This window comes from Nannobrachium achirus (assembly GCF_963921795.1).
Source record: "Nannobrachium achirus genome assembly, chromosome: 1".
NCBI lineage: Eukaryota > Metazoa > Chordata > Actinopteri > Myctophiformes > Myctophidae > Nannobrachium > Nannobrachium achirus.
Genome location: NC_137810.1, coordinates 56,092,847 through 56,117,750, shown reverse-complemented (window position 1 = coordinate 56,117,750; position 24,904 = coordinate 56,092,847). Strand labels below are relative to the sequence as shown.

Below are 24,904 nucleotides of genomic sequence, written 5' to 3'. Positions count from 1 at the left end.
TACCGTTGAGCAATCTGGCTAGCCATCGTCGAGGAAAAGTTCGGTCGCTCTTTTCACTTCATTAGCTAGCTAAAGACTCTGTCTCGAAAGAATGACCGTTGAGTGAGGAAAAAAAATTACATTAAGCTAATCATCTGGGGACCCCACAAAATAATTTGGTGACCCCACTTGGGGTCCTGACCCCAAGTTAGTTTGAGAACCCCTTCTCCAGTACATCAAAATCACTTTGAAATCTTAAAAACCGATGGGATATTTTGTTAGCGCCCTCCAGGGAAATCTTGAGAAAACATTGCGGCTGGGTAGTTATCGGCTTAGCACGCCATTTTACCACCCTCAAAGTATATAGGCCCAAGTGTTGTATGGATTTCAATGAAAGTCCCTTCCCCTCATACTACAAAGGCATTTCATTCGTGTGACGTGTAATGAAGCAAACAAAGGACCATAATTAAACCCTTCTTTCTTTCTTTCTCCTCCCCTGTTCTCTGCAGACATCAATGAGTGTTTAGTGAACCATCTGCTGTGTGACAACGGCTTGTGCAGGAACATTCCTGGCTCCTATACCTGCTCATGTCCCAAGGGCTTTGTTTTCAAGCCCGACTCGGAGACGTGTGAAGGTGAGCATTTCACACTCGCACACACCCTGGCACGTGTGTACGGGCACGTGGGCCGCCAGCCCATGCACATATGTTTTACCAACTGCGAAGGTCACTGTTTGTTTGAGTTATCATTACTACCAGATGTGCTCTAGTGTATATCCAGTGAACATTTGGCTCAAGGACAAAGAATGTTACTGTCATTGAGTCTTTCTCAACTGACGAACGACGATGCGGATGACCCCATTTAATCTCCCCAACCCCTGTTTCTGTCTTCCTCGGCCCTGAACTGTAAGTCGTGTGGTATGTGTTTACATTGCAGATGTAAATGAATGTGAGTCGAGCCCCTGTGTCAACGGAGTGTGCCGCAACGTGGCCGGGTCCTTCAACTGCGAGTGTTCCCATGGCAGCAAGCTGGACTCCACCAACACCATCTGCGTGGGTAAGAAGACCTGACACCGTGCCGCCCCTCCCGAAATGCCTGACACAAATTACAGCAGCGCTGCGCGTTCCCGAGGAGGTGGCCGCTGGAGGGAGCACATGACAGAGCAGCTCAGATGTCGTTTGTTTTAATCAAAGTTCATTCTTCAGTTTTGTAAATAAACCCCGGGGATTTAGAGAAGCCATCCAGGGACACTGTCGTCGTCAGATTTTAGGCACGCTGGCGTGCGAGGATGATTTATTAGAGAGATACATGCATGCACAGCCTCCAATAACACAAGGATTGTTTTACTTTACACAGAAGATTCAAACCCAAGATTGAAAATGACATGCAGTATAAATTTGCTCAGGGATTTTTTTTCTTCTTCTTCTTCTTTTGTCTGGCGTGTTTTGTAGACTCTGGAGGCTACAAAGAAAAATTCCTTTGTTGGAGGCTTGTCAGTTTTGGGGAACCATTCGGAGACAGCTAAATGCTAATATAGAATGCAGATGTTATTGTAACTGGAATGGCGTATGACTCATTGAATAAATACTTATGCACACAGCAATGTATGAGTTGGCCGCTGTCAGAGGCCAAGACATCCTCTGGTTTTGTTCAATTCTGTTTTTATTTCAAAAGTCTCATCACTCCGGAGGTGGGAGAAATGGAGAGTAAATTGCGGTCTTGTTCTCTGGGTGGGCCTGTGGTTTTAGGAGAAATGGTGTCGGTGTTATGACTGTACACTTACTCAGTCCATTTATTACCCAATAGCATGGGATTAAACCCGGTGATGCGTGGCCGTCGCTCATACTAACTGCCACAACCTGATCATTATTGTGTCATGGAAGGTTTGCACAGTGGGTGCCGTGTTTTTATGTGGTTGAAAAGGCCCCAGCTTTCCCGCCGCATCCTAATACCCCTCCCTTTCTCCTCTAATCTAACTCCTTGCCCCCCCCCCCCCCCCCCTCCTCTGTTTGCCCTCTACAGACAGTATGAAGGGTACTTGCTGGCTCAACATCCAAGATGGCCGTTGTGAGGTCAATATCAACGGAGCCACGCTGAAGTCTGAGTGTTGCTCCACCCTGGGAGCCGCCTGGGGCAGCCCCTGTGAACGCTGCGAGATCGGTCAGTACTCAGTCTCACCAAAATGCACAACGCGCACACTACTGCAAGGGTCTTCAACAGGGGGTCCGGGACCCCTAAGGGGTCCTCAGAGTTACTACAGGGGGTCCTCCAAACCTTTTTATATTAACAACTTGAACCCTAGTGTCCATATTCTGAGGAATGTAGCCAAAAATAGCCGATCTACAAGCTTGTAGATCGGCTATTTTCAGCAAAGAGGTTTGGTGTAGAGGGGAAAAAGAGCAGACTAAGTACAGAGTAAAAGGTCAAGTTTATTAGGCAATGACGGCTCAAGTGGTTAAATATCTGAAAACACAAATTGACATGAATCCAAAATACACTGATGATTGTGCTGTCAAACGATGAAACTATATGGAATCTATGAAAAGGTAGTGGGGGTCCCTGCTTCATCTCTCTCTCAACTAAGGGGTCCTTGGCCTGAAAACGTTGAAGACCCCTGACTTACTGTATGTACAACCTCCATAAAGGCAGTACAGACACATTAATCAACATAGATTTCGCTCTCTCTCTCTCTCTCTCTCTCTCTCTCCCTCCCCAGACACCGCCTGCTCTCGGGGATTCGCTCGTATGAAAGGTCTCATCTGTGAAGGTAGGATGGCCCTGTGACATCAGAGCACACAAGCGGTGCAGTCATCAGCTGTGACAGACCCATACATCCCTGTGGTGCACTATAGACCCAATGCCAAAGCCCATTAATTTCATATTTGTCTCTTTTGTCCTTTTAATATCCTTCAGTGTTCTCCATGTAGACATTAACTGAGTGTACGATCACGCGTGTGTGTGTGTGTGTGTGTGTGTGTGTGTGTGTGTGTGTGTGTCGCAGTGTCACGATGTCACCTAACCATGTCCTCCTCCCTGTAGATATTAATGAGTGTGAGGTGTTCCCCGGCGTGTGCACCAACGGCCGCTGTGTGAACACTCAGGGCTCCTTCCGCTGCGAGTGTGCCGAGGGCCTCACCTTGGACGGGAGCGGACGCACCTGTGTAGGCAAGTAGAGGATACACAACCTGTGCTCAGGCTAATAGCCAATAAAACCTCTTGTGTAATAACGTTTAATTGCAAAGGGTAGAGACAATTATATGTGATACTGATATAGTGTACACCTATAAATCTATATAAGGGGTGTTCATTTAAAGGTAGGGTAAGTGATTTCATTGAATTCAAATAATAACAAAATGGGTCTGTGTTCTGATAGCACCAGTTACTATAGAGACTTCAGCCGTATCTCCTGTGAGGAGAAAAAAAAAACATTTTCAAAAACTGTTGGTTGACACATTTTCCTTCAAACATGATAGAGTGGGGCCTTCCTCTAATCATGGTCGAGTGGGGGCGTGCCTTACGTGCACCAAGGCCTGCCCCCACTTGATCACGATAGGAGGAAGGCCCCCGCCTGTCACCTACATGAAAACTGAAACTGAAACTTAAAGGAGCTATAGTCAACTTTTTCTTGAAAAACGGATGCTAAAATAAAAATAATGTTTCGAAAATATTTTATAAAAAAATAAGCTTCATATATTATGTGTTTCTATTCAAAAATGACCACAAAAAGCGTAAAATAATGATAAAATAATCATTTTGGCCATTGTCAGACCGACACTTCGTTTACATTGTAGTCTATAGACTAGGATGTAAACAAAGTGTCGGCCCTACAATGAAAAAGTTGACTATAGCTCCTTTAAGTGAAATCACTTACCCTACCTTTAACTCTCAATGGATAAATTAACACTATATGTCTATATAAAGAAACTCAAATGACACATTTCTAGACTAAATTCACCCTTTGCATTTGGACCTACTTTCATGCTGTCATACCATCTTACCTCTGTCCTCCTCTCCACCAGATGTGCGCAGTGAGCAGTGCTACATGAAGTGGCACGAGGATGAGTGTGGCGCGCCTCTGCCCGGCCGCTACCGCGTGGACATGTGCTGCTGTTCCGTGGGCGCCGCGTGGGGCATCGACTGTGAGGAGTGTCCCAAACCAGACACGGCAGAGTACAGGGCCATCTGTCCCAGAGGGCCTGGCTTCGCCAACCGCGGGGACATACTGACCGGCCGACCCTTCTACAAAGGCAAGAGAGGCGTTAGCATACTCGTCTGTCTGAGCATTTACAGTACACTTATTAAACACAGTTCGATTAAACATTAAAGATGCAGTGCCATGACTTCTCCCCCCCTAAAACATGATGATCAGGTATTATGATTATACTATAGGAGGAAGATCTTTTCCAAAAAAGTGTACAGAAAGTGTTAGGTTGTGTGTTTGTGCCGTGCGTCACTGTACTTTGTATACTATTTTGAGCTTATTGGTAACACTACGTATTCTTCTTCCTAGACGTGAACGAGTGTAAGGTGTTCAACGGTCTGTGCAGTCACGGAACGTGCCGGAACACCATCGGCAGCTTCAAGTGCCGCTGCTATAACGGCTTCGCTCTCACAGCAGAGGAGAGGAACTGCACAGGTATGGATGGACAGAATATAAACCTAAAATAAGAACTCCCACCACAGTTTGCGATCATTTTTCAGTCCTTTAGATTCTTTGCGTGAATGCTGAATTCAGTCTCAAGTCCCCTCTATTTCCATATTTTGATATAAAACGATGTAATGACGCATTGTGTTTCCTGTCTTCTGCGTGTTTCACCAGACATCGATGAGTGTCGCATCTCCCCGGACCTGTGTGGACACGGTACCTGTGTCAACACACCTGGAAGCTTTGAGTGCGAGTGCTTCGAGGGCTATGAGAGCGGCTTCATGATGATGAAGAACTGCATGGGTGAGTTGGCACTCATGCAACATCACAGTTCACAGATCACAGTCAGACACACACACACACACACACACACACACACACACACACACACACACACACACACACACACACACACACGGCTGTCACGATTATGACATTTTACATGCCGATTAATTGTCACTCAAATAATTGCGATTAATGATTTAATTGAGTCGTTGACAATTACATTTCTGTTTGGCTTTTAGTCTTTGAAGTTTTATATTTAAAAATGGACATTGATAGTGGAAATAACCAATCTACAAGCTCACAAGCTTGTAGATCTGCTATTCCCACTATTTTTGAAAATGTGAAAGTTTTAAAATAATAAATGAACATTTTTCAAAGTGGAAACGATTATGACAAAATAATTTGCGATTATGTCAAATAATTGCGATTAGGCGATTATGTAATAATTGTGACAGGCCTACACACACAGGAGCACAACATATCACACTCATAAACAGCATCTGTTATATCCACGTGCACGAAAATACAGAACTGTCCGATCAATCACAGTCCAATCTGGTCGGCCTAAACATCTCCATACTGTATCGCCCTGTGTGTTCCCTCTGTAATTTCTACTTTTCCCCCCATCTAATTCTTCCTCTTCTGTCTTTGGGACACGTTCTCCTCCATCCATCTCTCCCTGAATCCTGGCAGACATCGATGAGTGCGAGAGGAACCCCCTGCTGTGTCGCGGAGGGACCTGCATCAACACGGACGGGAGTTACGAGTGTGAATGTCCACCCGGACACGCGCTCAGCACCGACGGCTCCGTGTGTGAAGGTGGGTGTTATACATCACTCATGAGGCTCAGGAGGTTAGAGTGGACGTCTGGGCGATAGGAAGGTCCCCCGGGTTCGATCCCCCTCCAGGCTGCACTGTCGAAGTGTCCTTGAGTAAAAGACTGATCCTATAACCACTCCCCGGGCACTGCATTGATAGCGACCAGTGCTCCTAATAGTTAGGATAAACGGGTAAATGCATAGGGAACATTCCAGGTACTGTACAGTACAGTATGTACAAATGCTCTTGGCAAATACCTGAACAACAAATAAAGGGGACACGGTTATTATTAAATATGGTAAACTAAAGCTGCTGTAAACAACTGAAAATGTTTCATTTACTGTATATGGTCTCTTTTCTCTGCGTCTTGGGGCTAGCGATTAAAACTCAAGTTATTGAAAGTAACCTTCCGAACCAGTTGTACAGTACATCACAGGTGATATAATGTATGATACTTTGTGTGTTCTCGCAGACGTGAACGAGTGTCAGCTGAGTGACAACCTGTGTAAGAACGGCCACTGTGTCAACATGGTGGGAAACTACCAATGCTCTTGTGACACGGGTTACCAGGCCACACCGGACCGGCAGGGCTGTGTTGGTGAGTTTAAAACTGCATACTCTATAACACTGGTTCCCAAACACTGTGGGTTTATGACTGCATACTCTATAACACTGGTTCTCAAAGTGGATTTCAGGTACTCTGTGGGTTAATTTAGGGGGGTCTAAATTGACCCATACAAGTCTGTAACTCTTGACAGTGTACAAATGGAACAAATGGTTCCATTTGTATACTGTAAGAGTTAAGGGGATACCTTGAAATGTGAAAGTTTGAGAAACACTGCTCTATACCACTGGTTCCCAAACAAATCTGTAAGAAGTAGTGAAAATAGCCGATCTACTAGCTCACTCGCTTGTAGATCTGCTGTTTTCACTAGTTTGGATCCCAGGAAAAAGTTTGGGAAACACTACACTCTATAAATTGTGACTGCACACCTGTTGTGCATTGATAAATCAGCCACGTCCCCAATCCCACATACTTAATGTAGGAGCTACAGCAATGTATTGTGCTATATACGGTACTTTGTTTTGATCCTCTATTTATCGTATGCCATGTACCTGCGAGTAAAGATAACACAAGAAAAACCTTTTCAATTGTGCACTGATAATGTCGCTGTGGATACACAAAACACAATTTAGTTTTAGTGCTAATCATAAAGAAAATGACGAAATGAACCTTACCCTAACCCATACATGGGCAACTGGCGGCACCTCCACTTAATGCGGCCCACAGGTTAATACCAGAATACTGAATATATTATTGGTTTCAGCTGTTACAATTCCAAACATGACCTGCTTTAATTCCGTCATTCTATATTGGTACAGTAGCTTAATGACTAGTATAGTAGTATTAAAATGTTTTTTTTTATGTCCAATGTATTTGTATTTAGGTTAGGGTTAGGGTTTGAAATGCGTTTGAAATTAAATCAAAATGTTACATTTCAGGATTCCAATTAAGAAATAACAAAAAAAAAATATTCAGGATTCCAATTTAAAAGAAGCAAAAACAGCCGATCTACAAGCTCAAGATGCGTTTTGAGCTTGTAGATCTGCTATTTTTGCTTCTATTGTATGAGATACTAGAATGACAAAGTAGGACGTAGCAATATGCAATGTGGCCCTCTGGAGTGAAGTTGGAAATATAGTGGCCCTCACCATCATCAAAGTTGCCCACCCCTGCCCTAACCTAGCCATGTAATTGTAACCTCTCGTTGCAGATATTGATGAGTGTACCATTATGAACGGAGGCTGTGACACGCACTGCACCAACTCAGACGGCAGCTACGAGTGCAGCTGTAGCGAAGGCTATGCTCTCATGCCCGACCTCAGGACCTGTGCAGGTAATGTACTGTAGTAATATTTATGTTCACGAACAACAGTATATTTCACATAATCTATCCCCCAAAAGACCTCTCTGGCATGAATATATAGCCTAGTAGTACATGGGTCTTCAACAGGGGGTCTGTGACCCCTAGGGGGTCTTCAGAGTTACCACAGGGGGACCGCCAAATCTTTGTGTATCCTATCACACAAAGATTTGGCGGTCCCCCTGTGGTAACTCTGCCATTTCCATTTGTTTTTACATTAGCCACTTAAAATCTAGCATCCCTATTCTGAGGAGAACTGTAGCCAAAAATAGCCAATCTACAAGCTCACAACGCCTCGCGCTGAAAAAAGAGCGAATGGTCAAGTTGACAAAGTATTGAGGGTTTCTGTGGTTAAATGTCTGAAAATACACATTAACATGAATCCAACACTGTTGACAGTAGGGGGTCCTTGGTCTGAAAACCACTAGTCTTGTATTAAGAAGTGTCAGTACATGCACTGCATCCTACAGTGGCTATAGTTTGTATGTACAGATGAATGTATAGTGTGTGCCAGCGCCTACGTCATTGTAGTCCTTAGCGGCCATTTCTTGGGTAAAAACACAGGTGTTTCAATTGTTTGATTGCATAGAACTAATGCTATAGTCCATGGGTCTTCAACAGGGGGTCCGCGACCCCTAGGGGGTCCGCGGAGGTACTGCAGGGGGTCCGCGAAATTATTGCTTAAAAAAAAAAAAAAAAAAAAAAAAGATTTCATTTTTTTTTTTTTTTTCATTTTTCACATTTATGTTAAAAAATAAATCATGATTCTATCCATTTTGAATAGCTTGAATACATGATTACTATGCAATTGACAGATTGTTGATATTATTGACATTGGTTCTCAGTTAACACTCAGGACGCCACCATTCACTTGCGCTTTATTTTGAAGAGCCCCGGAAGCTCCGTGCGTGTGCACGTGGGTGTACACTGACGATCCAGGAAGGAGATCTGTTTGTTTACAAACGGTCGCGAAAACTAAAATCCTAACCGGGGCCGACCATCACGGCATAGTGTCGCCGTGAAGACAAGCTGATCTCGGCCTCCTCGGCGTTATTTGCACCTTATTTCAAGATAAAGCCGTTTTTATGTTTCAGTATAGAATAGGAGTCAATGGATAATGGCCGCTCTCGGTTGCTTCTGGCTGCGTTGCGTCATGACGTATGCAGTTTTTTCTTTCACCAGCACCCGTAGCAAGCGTCTGAGATGCGGGTTACCATGGAAACCTTATCTCGTCTGTGAACGTGTTTGGCTACCAAGAGCAGCCAAACTGTTAATAAGTAGTATATTTAGAAATGGTAGTGGTACGGCCCACCCTGCTCGCTGTAACTTGTACATGTTTAAAATAAAAAATATGTCGTAGCCCCCACCCCCCCCACCCTACGATATGTCGTAGCCCCCACCCCCCCCATCCTACGAGGTGGTAGGGGGTCCCCTGCTCCATCTCTCCATCAGTTTGGGGGTCCCCGGCCTGAAAACGTTGAAGACCCCTGCTATAGTCTAATCAGAACACCTGTGTAAGGCTGTGTTTACCCAAGAAATGGCCGCTCTTAGAACTACATTTGGCACACCCTATAGATCTTTGGCTTATTCTACTGTTAGACTGATGACAGTTCTTGGTTTACGTATGATCCTAGATTACTATTTCTATGCATTTGACGCATTACCTTATGCTGTCCTTGCTTATTGTACTGTAAATCGCTCTGGATAAAGAGCGTCTGCTTAAATGCCTGAATTGTAGTGCAATCAGTTCCATCCCTGCCGTCTACCTATCACAGGGTTCCCACGGTCATGAAATTCCTGGAAATATTTTGAAATTAGAAAAATATTTTTTCCAGTACTGGAAAAGTTTTGGAATTGATCAAGGGTCCTGGAAGGTCCTGGAAAAAAATAACTATGCATTGTCTTTCGTTATTGATTTTGTTAATACTGAAATGACAAACGAAACAATTTGTCAAATATTAGAGGCAGAAATTGTGAAAATACCAGATCTACATGCTCACAACGCCTCGCGTTGCGAGGCGTTGTGAGCATGTAGATCGGCTATTTTCACAATAAAACCGTGTTATACAAAATTCCTCAACTCTCTTCAAATATGATTATTTCGGGGATCACGGCCTGAAAAGGTTGCGAACCACTGGCACACACTACCTGTCTTTGGGCATTGCGCATAAGAGTAAGCGACTCGTTATTGAGCTGAATTATTGTTATATAGTCCTGGAAATCGGGTTAAATATTCTGGAAAGGTTTTGGAAAAGTTTTGGAAATTAATTGGTAACGATGTGTGGGAACCCTGTTATCAGATATCGATGAGTGCGAGGAGAGCCCAGATATCTGCGACGGAGGCCAGTGCACCAACATCCCCGGGGAATACCGCTGTCTCTGTTACGACGGCTTCATGGCCTCCATGGACATGAGGACCTGCATCGGTGAGAGAAAATACATGCTTTTATCACCCAGGAGTCACAAGCAGTCAGATGTCTTACTTCTTTTCTTTCTTTTCATTTGTGTCTGTCATATTGTCGCTGTTCGGGCAGAAACCTTGCATCTCCATATTTATCCCATTTAGGCCTGAAAAATACCTATAAATGTCATCTAAATCCTAACGGTTTTCTGAAGAACTTACGTATGTTTCGTACGTAGCGTCGGCAGGAATGATAGCGCCTCACCCCACGGAGGTTAGGGTTAGGGTTAGGCATAGTTTTACTGAGCTTAAGGTTAGGGTTAGGGTTAGAGTAAGGCATAGTAAGCTAATGGCTAAACACTGCCGAGCTAGGCTAGTAAATAAAGAAAGAGAGTCGCAAACGAGTGACGTCAGCGCCTACACTAGTGAATGGCTGTTGTCGCCATCTGGTGGTGATTGGTGTGTGGTGAACGACAAAACAAGCGCTCTTACCACGATCTGACTGAGTTACCCAAACTGACTGTAACATATATATGTTTCACGATTTTTCAAAAATGGCAGATCTACAAGCTCGCAGCGCGGCACTTGGTGCCGCGCTGTGAGCTTGTATATCTGCTATTTTTTAATAGCTAAAGCATAAAATAATGGTTAAAGTGGTGAAAATGTAATGTTCCTTATGGGTTATATTGGAGATAATAACTACATTGGACCCATTGGAACAAAGGATTCCTTTCTTCCATGTGCTGATTTACAAGGTTCTCAGCCGACAGACAGCTATAACGATATGATAACTTGAGCAATGACTCGCTCTGTCAGAATTGCTCTCTGTTAGTCCATTCTCCAAGGCCAGGAACAATCTAATGATGTCTGTGTCTTGTTCCATCAGATGTGAATGAGTGTGACTTGAACCCAAACATCTGTCTCCACGGTGACTGCGAGAACACCAAGGGCTCCTTCATCTGCCACTGTCAGCTGGGATACTTTGTCAAGAAGGGCTCCACGGGCTGTACAGGTACCGTACGCGCACACGTGCTTGCAAGCACACTCACACACACAAAGAAACACATCATGCACAATCACTATGTTTGTTCCACAGAGACGCACGCACGCACGCACGCACACACGCACGCACGCACGCGCACACACACACACACAGAGAGGGGCAGATTTGTGATGGAGCGGTCTGGGCCATGGTGTGCCCATGTGTCTGCCAACTGCTGTGGGAGAGGGTTCATCCATGCATACCGTACAGGGTCTGATGATTATTTATTTATGGGAAACTCTTAAACAAAGAAAAGTATGCGAAGTATCGTATGTACGCCGCTGTTATGAATGGCTTGTAATATATGCTGCTCCGTCGGTGATTTGAAACCAGAAAATGTTCACTTTTCTCTTATTTCTTTATAGCTCAGTGAACATCACGGTACATTTAGATTATACATTGTTATTGTTACATGTTATATGCAAGCACACAAGAGTGCAAATTCTTTGGCTTTGGTTCCAAATTGTAGCACATGAAAAAATAGAATAGTAAGAAAAACAAGTAGGCAAATTAATCATAGCACGCATTGAGGTGTTTGAAGATGCTTTGTGCATGTTTCCTATTTGTGCATGTCCAATCCCAACCACTGTGCTGCGGACCTTTGGTGTGTCCTTTAAGATGCGTTGGTGTTCCCTTTGAAATTTGACAGTGAAGTCACAATTCAAGGGCTTTAAAAAACGTTTTAATACCTCAAGAAAGAAAAGAAAAAAGACCATTACTGCATCAAAAGAAATCAACAAACTATATATAAAAACTGGTAAAACGTGCCCTGGCAGAAAAAAAGGTTGGCAAACACTGGTCTAGACACAGTAATTCATTTAAAAGTCAAGTTGTATCCGTTTTATTTTCCTTTTGTACCAACATCTCACTTAAGGGCTTTACAGAGTGAGGCTTTACCATTACCGTTGTCCGTAAAAAGTCCTGATGCATTGCATTCGTGCAACATTTCCAATTATTTATCTAGTGCTATTCTGATTCCCTCCTCAGATATTGATGAATGTGAGATTGGGGCTCATAACTGTGACATGCACGCCGCCTGTGTCAACATTCCCGGAAGCTTCAAGTGTCGCTGCAGAGATGGCTGGGTGGGAGATGGCATCAAGTGTGTGGGTAAGTACAGCACATCTCCACATTACAGCTGATATTGCTGTTACTGTAACTGAGGTCCACATACTGTATGATATCGTGATGAGTTCTACCCCTACACAGTAAAATCCTCAGTGTTATAGACGGAACCAAAAGGACCCAACACTTGTCATGTGAAATAGTTTTATGACATTCTCTGTCTCTGTCTGTGTTTCTCTCTCTCTCTCTCTCTCTCTCTCTCTCTCTCTCTGTGTCTGTCCATCTCTCTCTCTCTGTCTCTCTTTCTCTCTGTAGACCAGGATGAGTGCTCTGCGGAGGACCACAACTGCAACCCCAATGCAGACTGTGTCAACACGCCTGGGTCCTATCGCTGTACCTGTAAAGAGGGCTTCAACGGAGACGGTTTCTCCTGCTCAGGTATGAGACATGCACGTGTCCTTGCAAACAGTGTTGAAACACTGATTAACACTACAGTTTTCACCTTCACAATTCACAGAATCATGCATAGATAGGATCTTCTAACATCTAAAGTATCTCTCTGTACATTCCATTTCAGATATGGATGAGTGTGCGGACAACGTGAACCTGTGTGAGAATGGCCACTGTCTGAATGCTCCGGGAGGATACCGCTGTGAGTGTGAAATGGGCTTCACTCCTACAGAAGACAGCAAGGCATGCCAAGGTACAGTAAACGTATTGTCACTAGAAGTCATCTTGGTTCAATTTTTCCAGAATAATATATATATGCTACAGGATGTATTGTATTTACAGTCTTAAGTTGTATAGTGCCCACAACAGTAGTGTGGGCACCGGCTCATTTATTCTCAGAAAATCTGCAGATCTACAAACTCACAACGCATCACATCCATGTTGTGAGCTTGTAGATCAGCTATCTTTTGGCAGGGACAGGCATCGTACAACTTAATATACATCTGGCTTAATCTTACAGAACCAAATCCTGAAATGTGTACTACGATGACGTGTCGCATTGTGAGCTTATGAATGCTATTTTCGGTCTGCAACCCCGACGCACAACTATGCATGAATCAGACTTACGGTTCCATACAGTACATACACTATCTTGCTTTGTAGAATCTACCTTTGTACCCACCTTAGCTTCTTCTTTGCTCTTTCCTCTCCTTTCCATCAAAGTGGTGTAACTAATGTGTGCACTAACTGTCTCCTCCACTGTAGACATTGACGAGTGTAACTTCCAAAACATCTGCGTGTTTGGAACGTGCCAGAACCTTCCAGGAATGTTCCGCTGTGTGTGTGATGACGGTTATGAACTGGACCGAAGTGGAGGAAACTGTACTGGTCAGTATACTGTAGAACTTCTAAAACTCCACATCAATTGGAGTCGTTTGAGTAGAGAAATACACTGGAATAGAAAGGGCTATAGCTTACTTTTAATTACTTTGATATGCATCATATTTATAGAAAACATACCATACTCTGAACAGTGCTAAAATGTTTGTAGAGTAGCTTTCAACTACGGTAGTTAATAATAAATGTTAACATATATTAGATATTAGGTGAGCTATGTAGTTATTTAACTGCCATTGTAGTCATTCAGAACTTGAACCAGCTTGTTATGATATTTAGGTAAGTCCTTTAGTACCACTGTGCCAGTTATGATGTGTTTACATTGCAAAATAGGTACTTATGTATAAATCACATTCATACATAAGTACCTGGTAATCATTATGTATCTACATTAGCCTTTAGTTCATTTCCTTCAGCTCTTAACCTCTCTGTCACATTTGTTCCTTTCTCTGCAACCTCGGAACATGGACTCATTAAGTGGAGCTAATGTGCGTGGTTAAAGTTGCCGTGTGTCATTATGTGTTGCAGACATCAACGAGTGTGCTGACCCGGTGAACTGCATTAACGGGCTGTGCATGAACACCCCGGGGAGCTATGTGTGCCAGTGCCCGGGCGACTTTGAGCTCAACCCCACCAGAGTGGGCTGTGTGGGTGAGTAGATCTGAAAACATGAGCGTCGTAAATCTCAAGGCGAGGGTGAAATGAGGCAAACCCTCTGCGAAATAGCTTTCAGCACAAAGACATATGAGAAGCATAAAATGCTGTTCATTTTTATTTATTATAAACACTCTCTTGCCCAGTCCTGCCTGATGAAAGGAGAACGCTTGTGTATTGATACTGGTCGGTATGTTAACTCCTTCTCTCTTTGCCTTCTCAGATACCCGTGTTGGAAACTGTTTCCTTGATACGCTGGCACGGGGAGACGGAGGAATCTCCTGCAGTGCAGAGATCGGAGTGGGCGTGACCAGGGCTTCCTGTTGCTGCTCCCTGGGTGGAGCCTGGGGAAACCCCTGTGAACTGTGCCCCGCCCCCAACTCCAGTATGTTTGTTTGATTGATTGATTGATTGATTGATTGATTGAAGAATTTATTAGAAGGTTGCATAGGAAAAAGTACAGTTTCATGACAGCACAAATCACTGGTACAAGGTCAACTAAAAATAGATCCTAGTAAGCTTTTCGGCTTATTTACACAGGAACCACTTTTTGTACCGGTATCTGATATAACATTGAAAGACAGACGGATTGAACACAGTACTTTGCATAGGATATTATCAATAACAAAGGGGGGATAAAAGCATTCATAAAGAAGAAAAAAAGAAAAGAAAAGGAAAATAAAATAAAAAGAGACAGAAGATATTTACAGTGGAAAAGGGGAGGTAACTATGGGCTTAGTCTATTTACAAGTTTCGAGTAGCAGCCGTCTGTAGGGTGACTTTTCAGACCGATTTTTACGGAGTTATGTAAGTTAGGGATTTACACTCCTTTAGGGCTTGCGGTAGGGCGCTCCACATGTTAGTGGTATAGCAGGAGGACTGTGCCATAGTTAATTGATAGGCTCATTGAATGACTGAGTGACTGATACATGTATTGATGGTATTCCACCATATAGATTCACGTTGATGAAACGATGTTCCTTTCTTCTGTGTTGTTTTCAGCGGAGTACAAGACGTTGTGCCCTGGAGGAGAGGGATTCAGGCCAAACCCTATAACTGTTATCCTGGAAGGTAAAACTATCCATCTTCTCTGCCGTTTTATTGATTGCATGCCTGCAAAAAATGTTAGTACATTAGTCTCCACAGCAGTATATTAGGAACACAATCTTTGTATATCTATCTACGGTATGCTTCTGCTAGCTATCCGATCAATCTTACTGCCGACATTATCTGAGCAATGCTGTCCGTGTGTCCCAGATATCGACGAGTGCCAGGAGCTGCCGGGCCTGTGCCAGGGCGGTAACTGTGTCAACACCTTTGGCAGCTTCCAGTGCGAGTGTCCAGCAGGCTACTACCTCAATGAAGAGACGCGCATCTGCGAGGGTAAGAGCTGAAGAGGGGGATGTACAAATGTTTATTTCAGGGAGTTACAATTCTTTGTGTATGTGCCGGACTAGCCTCTAGGTAGGGCATTCACCAAATATTAGAATATTTGAATATTCGAATATCAAAGTCACTATTCGACGTTGTTCACCAAAGTCGAATATTCGCTTATTTTTATTTTTTTATTGTTTAGAATGAGTTGTCAATGCCCTTGGTGGATGAATGTGTTAATGCTATATACCAGGGGTTCCCAAACCTTTTTAGGCCGAGACCCCCAAAATATTATTAAAACATATTTGAACTGGGGACCCCCTCCCTGAAAAGCACTTGGAATTGTAGGTATTACATTTAATGTGACTCGGTTCCGCAGATACAGTAAATATTGTGAAAATAGCAGATCTACATGCTCACAACGCGTTGCGAGGCGTTGCGAGGCGTTGCGAGGCGTTGTGAGCATGTAGATCGGCTAATTTCACAATGTTCGCTTCTTGCTTACTTAATATTTGTCAGTTTGGCCAGTCCTGTAGAATATTCGACTATTCGAATACTCTGAGGTTGAATAATTCGAATACAAAAAATCACTATTCGTGAATGCCCTACCTCTAGGTCAGGTTCTCCATTTTAGTCATCTTTCATCACGCCTCATATTTCCATTTTCCTGTGCAGATATTGACGAGTGCACAGCCCACATTGGAATCTGTGGCCCTGGTACTTGCTACAACACACTGGGCAACTACACCTGCGTCTGTCCCCCGGAATACATGCAGGTCAATGGAGGAAACAACTGCATGGGTAAGTGACCTTTCTAAGACCTCAGTATTGTTCTGAACATGGCAATACATAAACACATACATGCATGCTGTAAATGCATACATAAATCAATACAATCCTTTGATCGTCCCCTCCTGTGTGTTGTGTTTTGATTCTCTCTGTGACAGACATGAGGAAGAGCGTGTGTTACCGTAACTTCAATGACACGTGTGAGAACGAGCTGTCGTTCAACATGACCAAGAAGATGTGCTGCTGTGCCTACAACGTGGGCAAGGCCTGGAATAAACCCTGTGAGGCCTGTCCCACGCCTGCTACCTGTGAGTGATACCGCACACCCACACGCACGTACACACACACACACACACACACACACACACACACACACACACACACACACACACACACACACACACACACACACACACACACACACACACACACACACACACGCTGGCTAACAGTCACACAACTAAAGGTTGTCGAATTCCCAGCCAAATGTAGTTTAATTATGATTCAATTCAATTGAAATTAATAACAATACAAAAATGTATGAGTGACTGATCTATTCATCACCTCGAATATGTTTTACACGTACAATTATGATAATTAGTACATTTTGAACAAAATATATCAAACATCTTTCATATCAGGGTCCCTAGGACAGAATCGGTTGCAGTCCGGTCCATTGTCAAAAGAAATGGTTTGAAAACCTCTGAGCTGTACAACACTGAAAGAGCGGGGACTTAGCATAGTGATAGTACCAACAGAACACAGTTCTAACTTAGAGCAGAGTGATAGTACCAACACAGTAATGATTTCATTTCTTTCATTTGTTCCTTATTTCATGTTTTGACTCCTCTCTCTGCCCATCGTAGCTGAATACCAGTTACTCTGTGGTAACCAGGCTCCTGGCTTCATCATTGACATACACACTGGCAAACCTATAGGTAAGATCATCAAAGCGTGTTCCTACAAGCATTTGGCATGATGTCTGCCCATGCTCATTTCTGTTTTACAACTTGTGTTTATCGTTGTTGTCGGCAGAAACCTTGTATGTCCAAAACCGTTCGTTTTGTATTTATAATTTAAAAAATTATTTAAAGTAAGGAAAATAGCCGATCTGCAAGCACACCACACCTGTAGCTCTACTATTTTCACTCGTTTTGTGCGACAGCCTTGTATGGTAAAGCAGGGCTTTACTTCATGAAAAAAAAACATACACATTTGAAACTTGGAGATACGAGGTTTCTGCCTGGCAGTGACGTTATGTTTTCATGTAAGAAAAATACCAAATAACTCATTGTGAGTAACATTTTGAGGCACCAGGCTATATAGCATTTATTTGAAAATCTTTGAATATTTTGACCTATATAACGTCATGCCCAAAATAGTGAGACAAAGTTGAAAGAGAACTACCGTATGCTCACTCAGAACTGCTCTGTGTGTGACCCTGCAGATATTGACGAGTGCAGAGAGATCCCAGGTATTTGTGCCAACGGCGTGTGCATCAATCAGATTGGAAGTTTCCGCTGTGAGTGTCCGATGGGTTTCAGCTACAACAACATTCTGCTCATCTGCGAGGGTAAGACGCTGAATATACATGTATCTCATGGACATCTCTTAACTCTATCTATCGCTTACTCTCAATCTCTCTTTGAAGGGATTCGCTCTTTGAATCCCTTACTTTCTCTCACTCTGGCTGTATGTCTTTAGCGTGACAGAAAGCCATCGTTTTATCGAGTACATTTTTTTGTACGCTCACCGTTATGTTATTAACAGTGCAAATAACTTCGCCGTTTCTGTCTACCTTTCCTACTGAGCCTATGTGAGTTTCTCTCTCTTCTCGTGTGCGTGTGCGTGTGCGTGCGTGTGTGTGTGTGTGTGTGTGCGTGCGTGCGTGTGTGTGTGTGTGTGTGTGTGTGTGCGTGTGTGTGTGTGCGCGTGCGTGCGCGCATCCCCTCCCTTTATACAAACTATTAAACCATCTCCGGACACTGCTTCAAACATTATATGCACATACTTTTCTCATACACTTCAACTTTAGTGCAATTTCCACACTAATGCACGTACACACACACACACACACACACACACACACACACACACACACACACACACACACACACACACACTCACACCGACAGACATTCACTCACCGAAAAAGAAAAAAACGGAAGACAGTTTTACAATCACTCCGCTCAGTGGAGTTAATGCTCTCCTTTCCCCAACATGAGTTATCCTCTTGTAAAGACAAGTATATTGGCCGCGTACGGGAGCCCGCAGTCGCCTTCCAGGGCCTTTCAATCACACAGTAGCAGTCAGCGACCGACCGCTTCTGCTGAGCGGGAGCCAAAATGGCGCCAGTCTGTATTTGCTCCCCTGCTGCATGCCCACTACAGTATATTAGCTACCCCGGGCTGCTCTGATGAGACAGTTATAGAGTCGGTGATTGATACCTCCATTTCTCCTCCTACTCAGATATTGACGAGTGCAACAGCGGCGACAACCTCTGCCAGCGGAACGCCAACTGCATCAACATTCCGGGAAGCTATCGCTGCGAATGCTCGCCTGGCTTCAAACTGTCCCCCAGCGGGGCCTGCATGGGTAAGTCTGGTGTATAATGACGGGGACTATTATCTGAGACGTCACGTGTCACTTCCAAAAACACAAGGAGGTGGACTTATTTATTGTTTTGGTAGCTGTGAGGGGGAACTATCAATTTACCCGTGAGGAGGGCAAATGACGACATTGTCTTGGTGGTTGAGGACAAAGTGTTACTTTATACCGGTTTCCTGTTTTTTACGCTAGACTTTCCCTTCGACTGACTGAAATTAATATTGGTTTATGGATGATTGTAAATGCACAGTAAAATCCTGAGTGCTCGTTTATGTGTCCATTTACGCTTTCGAGTTACATTGACAGAATTGTCGGGGTTATACTGTCCAGAAATATTTTTGGAGCTGTGTGGAACACAAGCTCCCCTATACGTGGCCGTGTGTGTAGGTATGTGGGTGGGTATGTGGGTCTGTGGGTCTGTATGTAGCCTGTATGTAGTAACCCTGGGTGACCAGAGAGGTGCTGTTGAGTCTAGCCTGCCCTGAGCATCAACTGCAATACACACACACACACACACACACACACACACACACACACACACACACACACACACACACACACACACACACACACACACACACACACACAGCTCCACTTCGAACAGAGGTTCGATTTTTTATTGCTAGGTGTGTTTGCACATTCACAGAATCTGTCTCGGTGAGTTTGATGCATTACACTAAATAACAGCAGTACGGAAACATTACAATCATTTACAACTATTTACTCAAACGATGAAGAAATACTGTTACTATTACTACTATTGTACACTCTCAGAGTTATGGTGGTCCTTGCAAATAAAACATTTGAGAACCACTTGTACCATTAGTAGACTCATACTGTAATGTGCCATAGTAACTCCGCGTCTTACATACAGTGTTGGAGACCTGGAGACATTCAGTAATTAGTGTGGTTGCTATGGGAAACACACTATTGTTCTCGGTCCGAGATGTTTTTGCCAGCAAAGTTAACCTGCTTTTTGTACTTGCAATTTGTCAGAATTGCACCTTTCTAGTTGGGTTTTATGCTCAGAATATGAACTTTTCTTGTCTTTTCCCCACTCAGACCGTAATGAGTGCCAGGAGATTCCTAACGTCTGTAGCCATGGAGAGTGTATCGACACCCAGGGCAGCTACCGCTGTCTCTGCCACAATGGCTTCAAGGCCACTGCTGATCAGACCATGTGCATGGGTGAGTCTAAAACAATGCACGCACACACAGACACGCGCACGCACACACTGTACTTTATTCCACCTCTTCCTGCAGAATAACCTATGATAATCTGTTGGTAATAATTATGTTAACTTAATTAGTAACTACACTTTGATTTGATTCCCATTGTTTACGGATGTCCTTAGATGAGATTTGGAATCTCTGGAGGTACATTATTAAAACAGATGACACAGCATAAAATAAATGAAATAGTTTAAAGTTTATCCACTGCACAAGAACGCTGTTGAATTAGTCACACAACCACATACAGTAGTATGTTTTTTTCACCATTATATTTTATTAACTTATATTTAACCACTACAATGTTGTTCTGTGTGTGTATTCTAGACATTGACGAGTGTGACAGACAGCCATGTGGTAACGGCACCTGTAAGAACACCGTGGGATCCTACAACTGTCTGTGCTTCCCTGGTTTTGAACTCACACACAACAACGACTGCATGGGTATGTATCTCTGACTTTTAGCTGTATTATAGGGGAAAGGATGTATTTTCCGGTCCCCAGGGGAGGGGAAATTGTAGATCTGCTATATCAGTCTGGCATGATGAAGCATGGCTTTACTTTACGAAAAAAAAACATGCACATTTTAAACTACAGTAGGAGAATATGAGGTTTCTGCCTGACTGTGACAATATGGTACCATGATAACGTACACTTTATAGGAAATTGTATTCTACTTGCATGGATGAGCAGTCAATCTGCTAATAAGGTCTCTCAATTAGAGACATAGACAACTCATTACTAGTAGGCACAGGTGTTAGACCAGCTGATAACTGACTGTTCTGTTGTCATCACGGCAATGCTATTTAACCAACATTTAGACGAATGATGAAACTCTGGTGTTGGTATACTTGGACTACAGTATGTTTGAGACTCCTGACTCCCTGGTTGTGCTGATTCCCTCTGTCCAGACATAGACGAGTGCAGCGCTCTGCAGGGCCAGGTGTGCAGGAACGGACAGTGCATCAACGCACTGGGCTCCTTCCAGTGCTTCTGCCACGACGGCTACGAGAACACTCCCGACGGAAAGAACTGTGTCGGTAAGTCAGCATTGGTGGATTGGTAGATACAGTATACATTATTGTTATTTTGCTGTACTTTCTTCTCTATTGTCTCTCTCTCTCTCTCTCTCTTTTTTCTGGCTCACTCTCACATTCTCCCATGTTCTCAGATATTAACGAGTGTGTGAGTCTGCCCGGCACCTGCTCCCCTGGAACCTGCCAGAACCTGGACGGTTCCTTCCGTTGCATCTGTCCACCTGGATACGAGGTGCAGAATGACCAGTGTATAGGTAGGTAGACCCACGCACACACACGCTTTCTTATTAGGAAAACAAGAGGGATTAACAGAATTATGAGTCAAGTTCTTCACAGGCAAACATACACAGTTCTACAGAGAATGAGTTCATGTCTTCCATAAACACTCATATGAACCTGCTCAAACAGCTCAGGGTGTCCCAGACATCTGGTCACACGTGTACACACAACCATGCACACACACACACACACACACACACACACACACACACACACACACACACACACACACACACAAATGTACACACACGTTCTTCACATTATGTAAATCACAGTTCACTCCGTGCCGCTGACCTCCGCCCCCTCCCTCCCTGCACAGATATCAACGAGTGTGAAGTGGAGCCTAACATCTGCCAGTTTGGCACGTGTACCAACACCCCTGGCAGCTTCGAGTGCATCTGCCAAACCGGCTTTGTGCTCTCTGACAACAGACGCCGCTGCTTCGGTGAGAGCAAACCCTGTGCAAACCATTACAGTCAACCGTAGGCCGTAGAAATAGTGTTTCTTGAACTGCCGCATGCAATGTGTCTTCCAGAACTCCATGAGATATTTAGTAGATTTTCTTGTAATGTACAAATATTTGCCTTCATGTGTCTCATGTTTCTCAAATGCCAAACGGTACAAAAACAATATATCCTCATTAATTGTTTACCCTATCTGTGCCCTTGCAGACACCAGAACGAGCTTCTGCTTTACCAAGTTTGAGGCTGGGAAGTGCTCTGTTCCCAAAGCCTTCAACACCACTAAGGCTAAGTGCTGCTGCAGCAAGATGCCTGGCGAGGGCTGGGGACTCCCCTGTGAGCTGTGTCCACGAGAGAGTGAGGGTGAGTGTTTCACAGTCACACACACACATACGGTACAATGTAGTCATTTAGTAGTATATGCTCTTATCCATAGAGAATTATTTGGCTTAAGTGCCACGAACACATGGTAAGTGGTCAAAGAATTGCAGTGCTACTGTCTAACGCACATAGCATAAAATAATAGGTATGTTGTCTACAAATAAACAACACACAGGTGTAGACAAGTGACAATGGCCAACTAGCACAGCCAAACCTTCTAGACTAGACAGAATATCCTCTTAGTGGGTCTTGGTCTAACTTGTGGCTTTGTATACGGTGTCTCCATCTAGCTGCCTTTGACACTCTGTGTCCCTATGGCCATGGACACCTGCCTGGCCCTGGCGACGCCCGTGAAGGTAAGAGAACCAACAGGAACTTAATTTCCTCCATCCCATGATTTCTTGACAGTTAAAATTATACAGTCAACAGTTAAATTGATATTTAGTTAGACTCAGTCACTCATGGCTCTCACCTTCTCTGGGTCTGTAGATATGAATGAATGTCTGGACAACCCAGGCGTCTGCCAGAATGGAATCTGTATCAACACGGATGGCTCATTCCGCTGCGAGTGTCCTTTTGGATACAACCTGGACTACACTGGAGTCAACTGTGTTGGTATGTTTGGCTTCTCCTGCATCATTGTTTTTACATATATATATTTTTAATATACAATAAATTGTGTTTAGTTTTCAGTGATTGATTTTAGTTCAAAAATGTATATAAGTTTCTAAAATGTGCTATTTACACACCCTTTCTTCCATAAAATATTATGGATTTTGAAAGCTGGGTAAACATATTAAGCAATTATAAGTCTGTTTGGTTTCAACTAGTGTGATTTACCATTATGGTGTACTTTATTTTACCATGGAATAATTAATTACTTATAATAATTGAATAATCACAAACATAATCAAGAGATTAATTGACCAGGAAAATATATATTTTTAACAGCTTCAGAAAGATGTGCAAGGAACCCAAAATCATAGTTTAATAATATCCTTCTGACTTGTCTCTCCCTATAGATACTGACGAGTGCTCCATCGGGAACCCATGTGGTAACGGAACCTGTAGCAATGTGGTGGGAGGCTTCGAGTGTTCCTGTCACGAGGGCTTCGAACCCGGGCCCATGATGACATGCGAAGGTCAGTCTTATACCGCATACACAATTAATTTTATGCATCACTAAGCGATATGTCAAATCTAACCTGTGTACTCTCCCTCCCTTATACTCTCTCTCTCTCCCTCTCTCTCTGCAGACATCAATGAGTGCTCCCAGAACCCCCTGCTGTGTGCGTTCCGTTGTGTCAACACCTTTGGCTCTTACGAGTGCATGTGTCCCTCGGGTTATGTGCTGCGAGACGATCATCGTATGTGCAGAGGTGAGCAGGAAGCCAGATGGTCTCTCCACAGGAATAACATTTAGCTTAACCCATTAAGACCGGGAATTATTTTATATACTTTAGCTATTGAAAAATGGCAGATATACAAGCTCACAGTCGCGCTGCGAGCTTGCTATTTTGAAAAATCATTATTTTTTTTGCATATCTTTGAATAATATATAGTTTTGAAAGCGAACACTTATAACTAAAATATTTATTTCCCTGGAACAAAATATTTTGAGATGGGGTCAAATACATATAATTCTAGGGGGTCCTTGACAAAGTTTGATAACCACTGACATTGAAACATGCATTTTTCAAAAAAACGATTTAGAAGACATTTGTAGAATCGGGCTAAAAATATTCAAAGACTTTTCAAAAATAGCAGATCTACAAGCTTGCAGCGCGGCACTCGGTGCCGCGCTGTGAGCTTGTATATCTGCTATTTTTCAATAGTTAAAGCATAAAATAATGGCTAAAGTAATGCGTAACAATGCGTTCCCGGTCTAAAATGGATTAATGTCTCTCTCTCTGCTTATGGGTCTATCTCTCTCTCTCTTTATTATAGGCTACGCTCTTTTTCTCTCTTTCCCTCCCCTCTCTCGTGTTTCTCTCTCACTCTGCATGTGTCCACAGGAATGTGTCTCGTTATTGTCATTGAGATGACATTAACTCAAGTGTAGTTAATTGCCGCTATTTATACCCCTCTTTCTCGCTCCGTGTCTCTTCAGACCAGGATGAGTGTTCAGAGGGCCTGGACGACTGTGAGTCCAAGGGCATGACGTGTAAGAACCTGATCGGTACCTTCATGTGTATCTGTCCTGCTGGCATGCAGCGGCGGCCTGACGGAGAGGGATGTATGGGTGAGTGAAGCCATTCCAGGAGGTTCCCCATTGTTGAGACTTTCATACTGTATTTGGGTGGGGAAATAGATTTAGATTCGACCAAAATATACCGTACCAGTTATATACTAGTAAGACGCCTAAGGGCGCCATCTGTATTGGCCATATATGGGAGAAACAGGATTTACTTCTAGTAAGATGCCTCAGGGCGACAAGCGAGGTCAAGCCACAGTGATGTGGACATCATCAGGGATCTGGACATCAGGGATCTCCATATATGGGCATAAAAGGGATTTGTTCCCCCTGGCATCACAGGGATCTATCTAACAGGGCATCATTAATATTGATGACATCAGGGAACTC

At 43.5% G+C, this 24,904-nt stretch overlaps 1 protein-coding gene across 1 annotated transcript in view; it reads left to right on the top strand.

Moving 5' to 3' along the window:
- The window catches only part of fbn2b (fibrillin 2b), a gene marked incomplete at both ends in the record, with an annotated part of 110,306 nt that overhangs the window by 75,287 nt on the left and 10,115 nt on the right, over positions 1-24,904 (top strand). The window contains 37 exons of the mRNA XM_080736369.1: positions 489-614; positions 916-1,035; positions 2,002-2,139; positions 2,696-2,746; positions 3,019-3,144; positions 3,999-4,226; positions 4,490-4,615; positions 4,799-4,927; positions 5,603-5,728; positions 6,201-6,326; positions 7,504-7,626; positions 9,954-10,079; positions 10,941-11,066; positions 12,084-12,206; positions 12,477-12,599; positions 12,739-12,864; positions 13,377-13,499; positions 14,037-14,159; positions 14,386-14,547; positions 15,165-15,233; positions 15,420-15,545; positions 16,212-16,337; positions 16,484-16,633; positions 17,192-17,263; positions 17,773-17,898; positions 18,795-18,920; positions 19,995-20,120; positions 20,490-20,606; positions 21,074-21,202; positions 21,334-21,453; positions 21,798-21,923; positions 22,150-22,302; positions 22,611-22,676; positions 22,810-22,935; positions 23,343-23,462; positions 23,577-23,699; positions 24,431-24,562. Of these exons, the coding sequence (XP_080592495.1) occupies positions 489-614; positions 916-1,035; positions 2,002-2,139; positions 2,696-2,746; positions 3,019-3,144; positions 3,999-4,226; positions 4,490-4,615; positions 4,799-4,927; positions 5,603-5,728; positions 6,201-6,326; positions 7,504-7,626; positions 9,954-10,079; positions 10,941-11,066; positions 12,084-12,206; positions 12,477-12,599; positions 12,739-12,864; positions 13,377-13,499; positions 14,037-14,159; positions 14,386-14,547; positions 15,165-15,233; positions 15,420-15,545; positions 16,212-16,337; positions 16,484-16,633; positions 17,192-17,263; positions 17,773-17,898; positions 18,795-18,920; positions 19,995-20,120; positions 20,490-20,606; positions 21,074-21,202; positions 21,334-21,453; positions 21,798-21,923; positions 22,150-22,302; positions 22,611-22,676; positions 22,810-22,935; positions 23,343-23,462; positions 23,577-23,699; positions 24,431-24,562 (4,584 nt within the window). The remainder of the gene's footprint in view (positions 1-488; positions 615-915; positions 1,036-2,001; positions 2,140-2,695; positions 2,747-3,018; positions 3,145-3,998; positions 4,227-4,489; positions 4,616-4,798; positions 4,928-5,602; positions 5,729-6,200; positions 6,327-7,503; positions 7,627-9,953; positions 10,080-10,940; positions 11,067-12,083; positions 12,207-12,476; positions 12,600-12,738; positions 12,865-13,376; positions 13,500-14,036; positions 14,160-14,385; positions 14,548-15,164; positions 15,234-15,419; positions 15,546-16,211; positions 16,338-16,483; positions 16,634-17,191; positions 17,264-17,772; positions 17,899-18,794; positions 18,921-19,994; positions 20,121-20,489; positions 20,607-21,073; positions 21,203-21,333; positions 21,454-21,797; positions 21,924-22,149; positions 22,303-22,610; positions 22,677-22,809; positions 22,936-23,342; positions 23,463-23,576; positions 23,700-24,430; positions 24,563-24,904) is intronic.